Genomic DNA, 11,214 nt, shown 5'->3' with positions numbered 1-11,214 from the left:
GTGAAAAATGATGATGGATTTCCTGCAGCGGTGAGCCACACCCACTGAGCAATTTTCCATTGACTGGACATCTGAATGGTGCAGAAAATCAGGTTAAATCTTGTTCAAAAGTGAATGTTTAGAGAAAGTCTCTTGTGATTTTTCAACTTATTCTCACCAGAGTTTATCTTAGCCATTGAATCAATGTCCTTTAGACATCAAATAATAGCACAGAGGGCTTATTATAGTGACCTTTTTTATTTGAAAACATATGTCTGTTCAAAATATAAAATATGCAAACATTAGAAATACACAAAACACAATACACAGAGGATTAAAAAAAAACTTAAATTACACAAATAAACTGAGAATTGAGTACGTACCTTTCTCCATGGCTTCAACTAACAAGTAATGTTAGAATTCAGTCTTTCGAAATCCATGAAGCAGATGGCAATCTTAAAATCTTTTTCCATTAAAAAGGCATGTTGGAAAGGTTGTTAATGAACAGGATAGTCATTTAACTATGTCTGTGGTAACTAAGCAGTCAAGAGAGCGAGGCAGATGTGTTTCCAGGTGTAAAAGATGGAAGGGATGGACTCTGAGGGATGCTGGAAGCCAGGCGTTTGATATGATCGCAGTGCACAACAGTGTAGAATAGTATACATGATCGATGGTAGAAGACTGACACTGTGTATGAGGGGAAAGGACTTGAACTTAAAAGTCATTCGGTAGCCCCCATCACTGATTCCGGCTGGAGTTTCTCATCTCTTGGATGTCTTTAAAAATTGTTGTCACAGCATCTGTAATGTAAAACATGAAAAAAGGGTGGGAAATTACTTTAAGTTAAAGCTTCACTTCACACTCACTGTATCACACAAAATATGGACTGGGACAAACAAACAAACAAAATAGGCCTGGCATTTGGCCTAGACCAGCTCACGACAAACAGCTGGACACTTTCCATCCTTGTGAACGCCTTCAATACACGTAGTGTTAACTATAATGTCTTACCTTGTCAAAGAGAGTTGAGAGGAGGCAGATTGCAACAAATCAGAGGGAGATCAACTCCTCAGACAAGTCAGGGCAACCTGTAATACAGAAAGAGAGAGAGGGAGAGGGAGGAGAGGGAGACGGATGAATAATTGAGGCACGCCATTACAGTCCATTGTGTGCAAATTGGGTGCAGTGAATACATTTTCCATCAAAGTAGTGAAACATGAACAGTTTGTTCCACAGGAAAGCTATTGTGCCTCCTGCATGGAGGGTTTTGAAAAAGTGAACTTAGCACTGAGAAAAGCTTTCACAAATTACAAAACAGTAATTAATATGAATCCATATTGCTTTCAAAAAAGTATAACTGTTTGCCTCTTCTTTTTTTTTTTTTTTGGTCCAAAATGAATGAAGCAGACACATACTACATAAACGTATCTACAGTACCTCAATCATTACTTAAAATGTACCTAAACACATCATATCATTAAACATGTATAGAGGTATATTGAATTCGTCTCAGTTAGTGAGATGTGCACCGCTAGTAGTGTGCCTGCCTATATAGTAACATCACAAACCTTATTTAACCTCCGAGGTAGTGTCTGCTTTTAGTTTAATCACCACCATTTGATACGACATTTAGGCTGCATCACACAACACTGACAGCAGCAACTGTTGGTGAGCCCAGCTAGCTCAGTTAGCTAAAGTTAGCAGAGGATACGCACCTTCATAATTGCACAAGACGACACATATCTCTTGAAACTCTTGTTGAGCTTAGTGTTTGGCATTTATACGCACAGTGTGAAATCCTCTGCACACTGTCGATGGTTAATTTCGGTAGTCCTAACAGACACCGGATGAACTGTGGATCGGCTTGCCGCCCCATCTCCTGCTAGTGTGTTGACTGAGCCGGAAGTTGGTTCAAATACAGCGGAAGCACTGCGTGCATAGAGCCGGTGGATGTCAGCACAAATTCATTTTAAGTTAAAGCATTTGATTAACCCATAAATTAAACATGCATTCAGTGCATCATTACATTGTGGGAATTTAGTAAACAGAATCTGTGTATATGAGAAAATTACTTAGCGTACAGTCTCAGGATGCTGGATTAGGACAAACCCTCCATGCATTGTGAGGAGCTTCCTTGTCTTGATATCAGTGCCTTCTATCTCCTCCTCTGACCAGCTAATTATACCAGCAGGGTATCTGATGACTGGCAGTGTGTATGTGTTTATAGCCCGGACTTTGTTCTTTCCATTCAGCTGACTCTTTAGGGCCTGCCTGACTCATTGTGGGTATTTGACTGTGGCTGACTTCCTCGCAGCCCCCTCATGGTTCTCATTTGCCTGTGGTATCCCAAGGTTTTGTAGCTGCCCTGAACATTTGCAGTGCTGCCTTCTGGTTGTTCAACCCCCTTGGCTCTGATCATCTTCCCTCTCTCTGATACCACCCACCCACATTTATCTAGTCTGAACGACACCCCTGTGCCGTTGCTGTAGATCCTGGAGATGTGGAGCAGGGACTTGATGTCTTGCTCATTACTGGCATACAGCTTGATATCATGCACGTAGAGGAGGTGGCTGATGCTCGCTGCGCTTCGGACCAGTAACCGTAGCCACTCCTCATGATGATCTGACTGATGGGGTTAAGGCCTATGCAAAGCAGCAGTGGTGATAGTATATCACCTTGGTATGTGCCACACTTGACGGTGACTTGTGCAATTGGCTTTGAGTTGGCCTCCAGAGTCGTTTTGCACACAAACACACATGCGCACACACGTATATGCCACTTAATAACTACATTATATTGTCTTTAAATTTGAAAAATTATTCCATTTACCAATACCAGCTGGTGGCCTTCAGCACATTTATGCTGCTGCTGTTTCTTCTCTGTGGGTTGGATGTCATTTAATTATGAGTATTTGAATTAATGTCGGCTGCCATCAGCTCAGCCAGTGAAACCACTGTAAATCCAAAGTGCAGTACACACTATAGACAATATATCTATTATGTATTTGTGGATGTATTAATATGCCTATGTAAATTCACTGTCATGTATAAGGTATTTATTTTCAAATTAGTTATTCAATGTTGGTTAATGTACTGTATGTTCCCATGCTTAGAAAAAAAATGTATTTAAAGCTTCTATGGTAATAATTTATAAATTATCTTTTGTTGCACAAAATTAACAATACAGTATGTTGTGACTCAAACATTTACTGTTTAATGGTGGTTAATCAACTGACGTTTGCACTGGTCTCTACAAATTATCTACAGATATTTGTAAGAGATGGGGAGTTCAGATTGTTGTTTTTGTTACTTGATATAACAACAACAACAACAACAACAACAACAATAATAATGAATATAAAATTCAGGAATGTCTTTCATTTAAAGGGTTCAAATACTGGGATTATGTTTTTCATCCATGCACTGAACTGGGAATGGTGCTGAATGGTGCACATGCGCACTCGCACCGTGGGCCGCACTCGTGCTTGTTTTCCAAGCCTCGAGTCTTCGTGCTTTGTCGTTTACCTCCGTAGCTAGTTGTTGCTCGTCTGAGGTCTGAACGATGATTGACAATAATGGCGACGCGTTTATTCTGAGTTGACTCCAGGGAACCATCTCTGGCTGACAAAGGGTGCGTCTTGGATGGATTTTCAGCACCACAGACAACAACACTAAGGATAAACAACCACCAAAAGGACTATACTTGCCCCAACGATAAGGACTTGCTGTCCAGGAGAGGCTTATCTTGCTAGCATTGCGATAGCTAGCAACTCGGCTCGCTAGCTTGCTAAGTTGAAGAGGTGGCATTCTCGTGTGTGGAGTGGAGGAGAGAGCCAGCTTACTGAGTACTGAGATCTGTCCAAGCCAGCAATGTGGCTACTTAATAGGCTTTTGGGACAATTAATTTCTTGTTCTCAGAAGCAACACTGAAGAGACACTGTCTTGCAGTTAACGTTAGCTTGTGGGAATAGTTTAGGTAAGACGGTCCAACAGCCTCCTTAGGTAGCTAACTTAGCTAGCAGGCTAGCTTCGTGGATCGTTTCAGTCTCTTTCCTGTTGGGACTTGCTTGCACTTGCATTTGGAAACTCCACCGGCACACCGGTAGCTGACTACCCAAAGCCGCGAACGTGATAACGAACTAACAATATTCTGTGTCATTGCCAGACCTTTTCGTAAATGACCACCGGCAGAAATAACCGAGCGATGATGGAAGGAGTGGGAGCGAGAGTGGTGCGCGGACCTGACTGGAAGTGGGGGAAGCAGGATGGTGGAGAGGGACATGTTGGCACCGTCAGGAGTTTTGAAAGTCCAGAGGAGGTGGTTGTTGTCTGGGATAATGGGACGGCTGCTAACTACCGTTGTTCTGGAGCTTACGACGTGAGGATATTAGACAGTGCTCCAACAGGTAACTTTTCAGCTGAGTTTGTTTGCCAGCACTTTCAGACTAATTTAAGTCAAGTGCCTTTCCATACATCAGAGTTATGCACAACATATAAGATATTAGTCCTTTGGTTGGCCTTAATTTGGGGTTTTAGAGGGTGCAGGAATGATAGTGATTAAAGAACCAGACAATGAGAAATAGCTGTTGCCGTCATTAAAACGTTACGGTAGCAACGCAGTCTTTGCCATTGACAATAGGTTATCGAAGAAACTATTAGAGCAGAATATAAATCTCAGACGCAGCACATTAGTTGTAGCTAGTTAATTGTGTTGAACGCACACGATGGCTGCTTGACTTCGTGTATAAAAATCAGATGAGTATTCAAGTACATCCTGTCTGAACAGATGTATGTCACAGACAGCTCTGTGTGCAGGATATGCAAATATGATGTAGACGATATACAAGACGTGCGCGTTCAGAGTCAAGAACATGTCAGCATAGCCTGTGACTCCAAATTGCACCTAAAGAGGAACTTTTTTTCTTGCTCATTATTGCAATTAAAATTATGTCATTGTGACGTGCACTGTAGAATAGACCTAAATTATTTAAGGACCACTTCACTGTTGTTTAGCTTTATCTCTCCGTGCTTGTCATGCACTACACGCCAATATAGTTACACTTTTCAGCACGTATCCCATTCCAACAGGCTCCAGTCAGTTCTTTATATCTCCACCTGATGATGCAGTCATGGGATGAGGAGCTGTTGAGTTTTCTGTAGTTCTTTTTTTGTTATTCTGAAGTATCATCCACATCTTGAAAAGAGAGCGATTAAAGGCCTTGCAGTCAAAATTAGCCTAGGTGTTCTCACATTACCAGGTGTCGCATTTTGTTAGAATGAATATAGCCCTCCTAAAAGATATGGAGAATATCATCAGACTTTGTCAAATACATAGAGTTCAGATTGCATGCAGAATTTTTTTTAAGAGATAGTGTGCATACTGTTGACAGCAAGATGCCGAAAAGTTATAAACATACAATACAAGCTAAATTAATGTTGACTATTACTGCCTCCCCTCAGGCATCAAGCATGATGGAACAATGTGCGACACCTGCCGTCAACAGCCCATCATTGGTATTCGCTGGAAATGTGCTGAGTGCACCAATTACGACCTCTGCACAACCTGTTACCATGGAGACAAGCATCACCTGAGACACCGGTTCTACAGGATCACCACCCCAGGCAGTGAGAGGTTAGTTAAACCAGCAACATGTACCATTATTGTGCCTCACCTTAGACCCACCAATGATAAAATAGACACAAGGCAGCCAGGTCATCCTCGCACTTCATTGTGATTGGTTGGTCTACCCTTTTACTCCTGTAGTTTGGCTTTATGTTGTTTTATGTGTGTGTGACATTTGAGAAGTCTTTTGCGCGCTGTGCCTCACAGGCAGACAGAATCCATCTCGATGCTCCCAGCCCTCAGTTGCCAGGCAACAACTCAGCCTCGTTTTAAGATCCAGCCAGACCTTTTTAAAAATTATAGTAATGTGGTGCTTCCCACTTAAAGAATTTATTTGAGCAGATTTCCCAGAATTTTTTTTCTGTTTACATTGTCAGAAGGCTTCTCGCCCATGAAAGTTCAGATTGATTGTCTGTTTTGCAGCTGACTTTCAAATTTCAGAATTTAGTGCTTTGACTTTGCAGAAAACATTGAAATTGCATCTGATGAACAGAGATAATGAAACCTTTTCACTAAACTTCAAGACAAGACAGCTTCCTGTTCAATACAGCAGACTTATGTGTGTGATAAAATTCCCAGAATCTCCTGATCATATAATAATAATAATTGCCTGCAGTCACTCACATGGCATCAAAGCAGGAGTCCCATTGTTTTCTCTTTTGCTCTTTATTTGCTGCCAGACATTCATGTAGATCTGTAAAACTCATTTACATGAACTCAGCACTTCCTCTGTGCACCTCACAATAAACACATTTTAGTGTGAAGACAGTGGTAGGTTTACTGTAAAGCCTTAAGTGTCGACATTGCCAGCGAGATTAGCTAGCATTATCAAAGTTGACTGACTTAACATTTATCTGAAAATAGAAGTTTAGTTTTCAGTCTCTGCACTGGAAGCGACCAGAAGCTTTTACAGCTTGGGCAAACTTCAGTCAGGGTAATTAGACCAAGGGATCTGTGCGCAATACCATTAATCCTGCATGAGGTTTTGTGTGTGTTTGTGTGTGCGCCTGCCATGTGTATCGACCCTCATGTGTTACTGAAAGTTTCCAGTTATTATACATGGTGTTTGGAAAGTAGAAATATTGTCACTAATTAATTCATATACGGACAAATTCAAGTCAAATTGTTTCAGGTCAGCTTTTCTCTGTGCATTCAGAGATGCTCTATGTAGAGATCGAGGTAGCTCATGTGTTCAAGCTCAAGCAAATAAATCACTGTTTGATTTAAAGACTTTAAATGCATTATTGGAAACCGTTAACTTGTATGCACGCTCATTAAATTCCACAAGTTCCATCTGATTTTGTTATCATATAGACTTTCAGTACTATGATGATGCTTCATCCATTTCAGGCCTATTCCAGCCAAACACCATGGTTTAGTAAATGAACACATGGCCCAACAGCTGGCTGCCTTTTCAACTGAGTACGACTTCATTTCCCCCGAGACAGACATTGCATAATGCACAATGGGTGCTGGAGGTCTCCCCAGCTCGCACTGCTCCGAAAGCGTGGTGGGGTGTTTTGTTACACCACATTAGACTCTGTCACTAACTGCCGAAGAGGGAGTGGTTAGAGGCCTCAAGCTGTTTGCATTGGTTAGACCTACTCTGTCCAGCTGCCGTGTCTACCATCAAGGCTCACATTGTTGTTTGATGGTTAGAGCTCAGCTGGATGTTTTATTTGCTATTTATTTTTCGTTGGTTAGGCTTGTAGCTAAGATGAAGTTTAGATTAGACCGCAGCTCACTGCATTACAGTGATATCAAAATGTAAAAAACATTGCATGAGACTATCTAACTTCTGGCTTTTCATCTGTGTTTGCAGAGCCGTAATTGTTGGGTATAGATGAAAAGGCAAGGAATTGTCAGTAAGGCGCGAATGCCGTGCTATTACCAAAAGTATTGTTATTCATAATGTGACGACATGACAACTGCTACTCAATGACACCCAATGTGCTACTTGAATTTAACTGCAGCAATATGGCATTCCTTAAGGCCGTTGCCAAAATTAATTTTGACATTTAGAAACCTAACATCTGTTCTCGGACAAATGTGAAGTGGTGTGTTTGTGATTTGAAAGAACTGAAAAAATAGGTCAGTAATGATGTGTTGCTCACAACTCTGGCAAATTTTTCTGGTTTGATTTGTTTTGCTGTCATCAAACATCAGTGGCTCAATGCTGAGGCTGTAATGATTTTCAGGGACTGCATGGTTGATACAGCAGATTAGATGGTGTTGAGGACCAGCGCTCACAGTAAGATATTTCATCTGTAGCCTTGGCCCATTTGCTGAATGTAATTTACACCATGACTCCAGAACAGTAGGCACACAGGGAAGGACAGTTAAGGACACTGGGTAGCAGGAGGGAGGCACTGGCATCCCCTTTGCAGTGCATATTTGCCAGTAATTGAAAAAACAATGAATTAATCCATGTAAACAGAGCCCCTGGAAACACCTGCTGTTGAATGCTCTGACAGTGTCACATGAATAGTTACAGCTTCGCCCATATGAAAGAAGTTGTTTCTCATTGGAAACTTTTTCTTCCTGATCAGAGTGCTTTTGGAATCACGTCGCAAGTCAAAGAAGATCACGGCCAGAGGGATCTTTACTGGTGGCCGGGTGGTGAGAGGAGTGGACTGGCAGTGGGAAGACCAGGATGGAGGCAACGGAAGGAGAGGAAAGGTAGGGTACCAACCAGGAAATTATAGCCCGTTACTCCACTGTGCCAGTTTTGTTTTTGTGCTCCCCATGACAACAGTTTTGACCTGCAAATGTTTACAATACAGAGATGAGCAGTTGCTTAGCAGTAAAGCAGTACTGAGGGCAATAAGGCACAGACTCAAGTAAGTCTGTCAGTCACTCAGTTTTGGCTTAAGTCTTCCCCATCGAGTGAAAAGCAGATGACCTTTACCACTGCTTTGCCACTGATGTGCTGTCAGCAGTGGATAAGTCATCAAGGTTTTTTCAAGTAAAAGTAAAAGGTGCTTGATGGTTAAAAAAAAAGCCAAAGAGAAAAAATAGTCTCCTAAGAGAGGTTTAAGTGTGCAGATACCTTTCCATTTTTTTGCTGAATGAACAAACTTAACTGCTAAACGGTACAGTTCCAGACATCATGCAAGCAAACTTGTCTCAACGGGTTTCTTCTTCTTCTTTTCTTCTTCAAAGCCGCACAATTAAGTGGATAATAAATCCCTTGAGGTAAGGCAGGCTTGGTGAGCCTGCCAGAGGCCATCACAACCACCCATGTGTTGTGGTTGTGAAGGGAGCATGACCACCCTTAAGGGTTGCATATAAGGGAAAGTGAAGGATCTGTTGCCCTTAACAGCCTTAGGGAGGAAATCTGATTTAATTTGAAATGTGCAGGAACCTCAACCAAAACAGAAAGGGCACAGGCTGAGTCAGCATGTTAGTAGCATGAACATATTGTTGGCAAACGAGAACATGGACAGGCCAGTCCTGTGGCGTCTAGCTAGGTGTTCAGCATTATGCTGGCTTTGAAATAATCACTGTAACTATATCATTGTTCTGCAGCCTTTTCGAAGTTCAGAAAAATTATATCACTTATCTGTGATCCATTGTAATGCATATTACAAAAAAAGCAAAATCAATATCTTGTCTCACTGCATCACTCTATCAATAATGTAGTGATATCAGCCACCTGTAGCTGGAGTTGAAAGTGATAAGATGTGTCTTTTCTTGTGGCGTCCTCCAGCAAAAAAAATTGGGAACATACAGTGACACGTTGGAGCAAAGATGGCATGATTTTCATGATTTATGTTGACAGGAGATTGACTTCTTTTCAAAACATGCGGCGTGTTGGAGAATTAAATAAAAATTAAGTAGCAAATTGATGTAGATCTGATAATAGGAACTAGTAGAATGTGTCACTGAAAAACCTTTATTCCTGGTTTCATTCTGCTGATTCCTATATATATCTTTGCTGAGGCTATAAACAGACTTCCTTGCTGTAGGTTATTCCAGACTTAAATACATCATTAGAAAGTAATACAATGTCTGATGAGGCTGCATTTGTTTAGTACAGTCTATTTAGATTTATGCTGTAAATGTGCTGTAAAGTGCTTGTATTTTGACTCCGGTCCAGACCCCAGAGTATTCAATTTAAGAGTCCCTCCAGGCAATTTAAGACTTCATTTTGCTGTGTTATTTAATGGCATATCTCATTACTGTTTTATGATGCTGTAAGCAATATGCTCTCCAGAAAACTGCTATTGCATGTCCTGCAGCTTAGATGTTCCATTAGTTTAGCATGAATATTACCTCCTAAGGCCCATTAATCAATTACCTCTGCAAGGGGCCTGAAAACAATTTAACGATTTGATTTCTGTATTTACTTAAGGCACAGCTTTTAATTAAAGAATTCATCTACTCCAATACAGCTCTTCTCTTGACACTTTCTCGATGTGATGAAACCGGGGTGGTGCTTGCGATTGAGAGAGAATTGTCTCGTGTGACAATCTTAACCTTATCTTCCAAATTTGAATTGATTTTGCAGTCTCTTTTTCGTACCTCATTGCATATTTATGCTTATAATGCCCAATTTTACTTGGCTTTGAGTGCCCTTCAAAAAAAAAAATTAGCCAAAAGCTTTGAGCTGCTTCTCACCACAAAAGGCAGGTTTTCATCATAATGTAATACAAAAAGAAATAATCGAAGAAAAGCCAGTATGAAAATGTTATGGCAGATGTGTCTGTTGGGGTGTGTTTGGTGGTTTGATGAACTCTTTATACAGGAGCAGCAGGTGAGGCAGTCAAGACTGTGTGTGGCTCACACTGATTCTTAATATTTTTAACGTGCATGCAGGGGTTCAATAGAGCAAAGGTGAGAACGGTGGATTTATTAACACATTAATGATCCAACCCACCAGGAAAAGACTGCCGAGATTAAAGAGAGCACCCGCTGTGGATGAAAAGCACATGGCTTGTTATTTATTTAAATGTGAAGGCTTTGATTTTTGAATCTTTGTAAGAAAAGGGTCACTGACTTTATTTAACCATCTTTGGGTTTCCATGATAATAGGAGTGTTTTCTGAAGGAGCTTCTGAAAGTGTGAGCAGTTTTTTTTTTGTTTTTTTTTTTGTGAAAAGCATTTCCCACATCAGTGTCTCCAAGTTCTGTCAAAACCAGCGGGAGCCAGGAACTGTTGTGGCCAAGAATCACTGACTGTCTGTTGGTGTATTCCAAATATATGTTCGAGATATGCAGTAAATTGACATGACGATGAAGAGAATTTGCTTTTCTGATGACCTAAACATGCTTAAATACTACCACCACAGTTTGGTTCCAGACCATAAGTATGTTCCCTGAATGCTACTTGATGGAAAAATACACACATATCGATGTTTAGGACACCCTGATATAATCAAAGATGATGCAGCTAACCATTTGTGGATACCGGAGTCTGATTTCCGTTAATTACTTATTAGCAGAATAACAACTGCATCCAATTCCCTTTCAGCGGTGGAAAGAGTCTTCTGAAACCCACAGTACCGTTTCTGAGTAGCAGCTTGTGTCAGAAGTTCTTTGCCCTGATGAGCAATGTATCCCACAGGCTCGGTCTGTGGTCTGGCTGAACTAGGCTCGCCTTTGTCTTGTGTCT

At 41.0% G+C, this 11,214-nt stretch overlaps 1 protein-coding gene and 1 long non-coding RNA gene across 8 annotated transcripts in view; one reads left to right on the top strand and one right to left on the bottom strand.

Annotated features, from left to right (window-relative positions):
• Positions 1 to 223: 223 nt before the first annotated feature.
• On the bottom strand, positions 224 to 1,892 carry LOC139338900 (uncharacterized). The gene is made up of 3 exons (XR_011602638.1): positions 1,695 to 1,892; positions 991 to 1,067; positions 224 to 779 (listed from the first exon to the last, which is right to left on the bottom strand). It is a non-coding gene; the product is annotated as an uncharacterized lncRNA (long non-coding RNA).
• A 1,591-nt stretch (positions 1,893 to 3,483) lies between these two features.
• Positions 3,484 to 11,214, top strand: part of mib1 (MIB E3 ubiquitin protein ligase 1) — a 53,312-nt gene continuing 45,581 nt past the window's right edge. For 5 of the 7 annotated variants that reach the window (XM_070973507.1, XM_070973503.1, XM_070973505.1 and 2 more), the window contains exons 1-3: positions 3,484 to 4,384; positions 5,439 to 5,610; positions 8,151 to 8,280. In XM_070973507.1, the coding sequence (XP_070829608.1) occupies positions 4,156 to 4,384; positions 5,439 to 5,610; positions 8,151 to 8,280 (531 nt within the window). In that variant the 5' untranslated portion in view covers positions 3,484 to 4,155. The remainder of the gene's footprint in view (positions 4,385 to 5,438; positions 5,611 to 8,150; positions 8,281 to 11,214) is intronic. The other 2 variants (XM_070973500.1, XM_070973501.1) reach the window with 2 other exon arrangements.

This window comes from Chaetodon trifascialis, chromosome 11 (assembly GCF_039877785.1).
Source record: "Chaetodon trifascialis isolate fChaTrf1 chromosome 11, fChaTrf1.hap1, whole genome shotgun sequence".
In the NCBI taxonomy this organism is placed as follows: Eukaryota; Metazoa; Chordata; class Actinopteri; order Chaetodontiformes; family Chaetodontidae; genus Chaetodon; species Chaetodon trifascialis.
The sequence above is the reverse complement of the archived record's forward strand: the minus strand, read 5'-3'. Positions and strand labels throughout refer to the sequence as shown.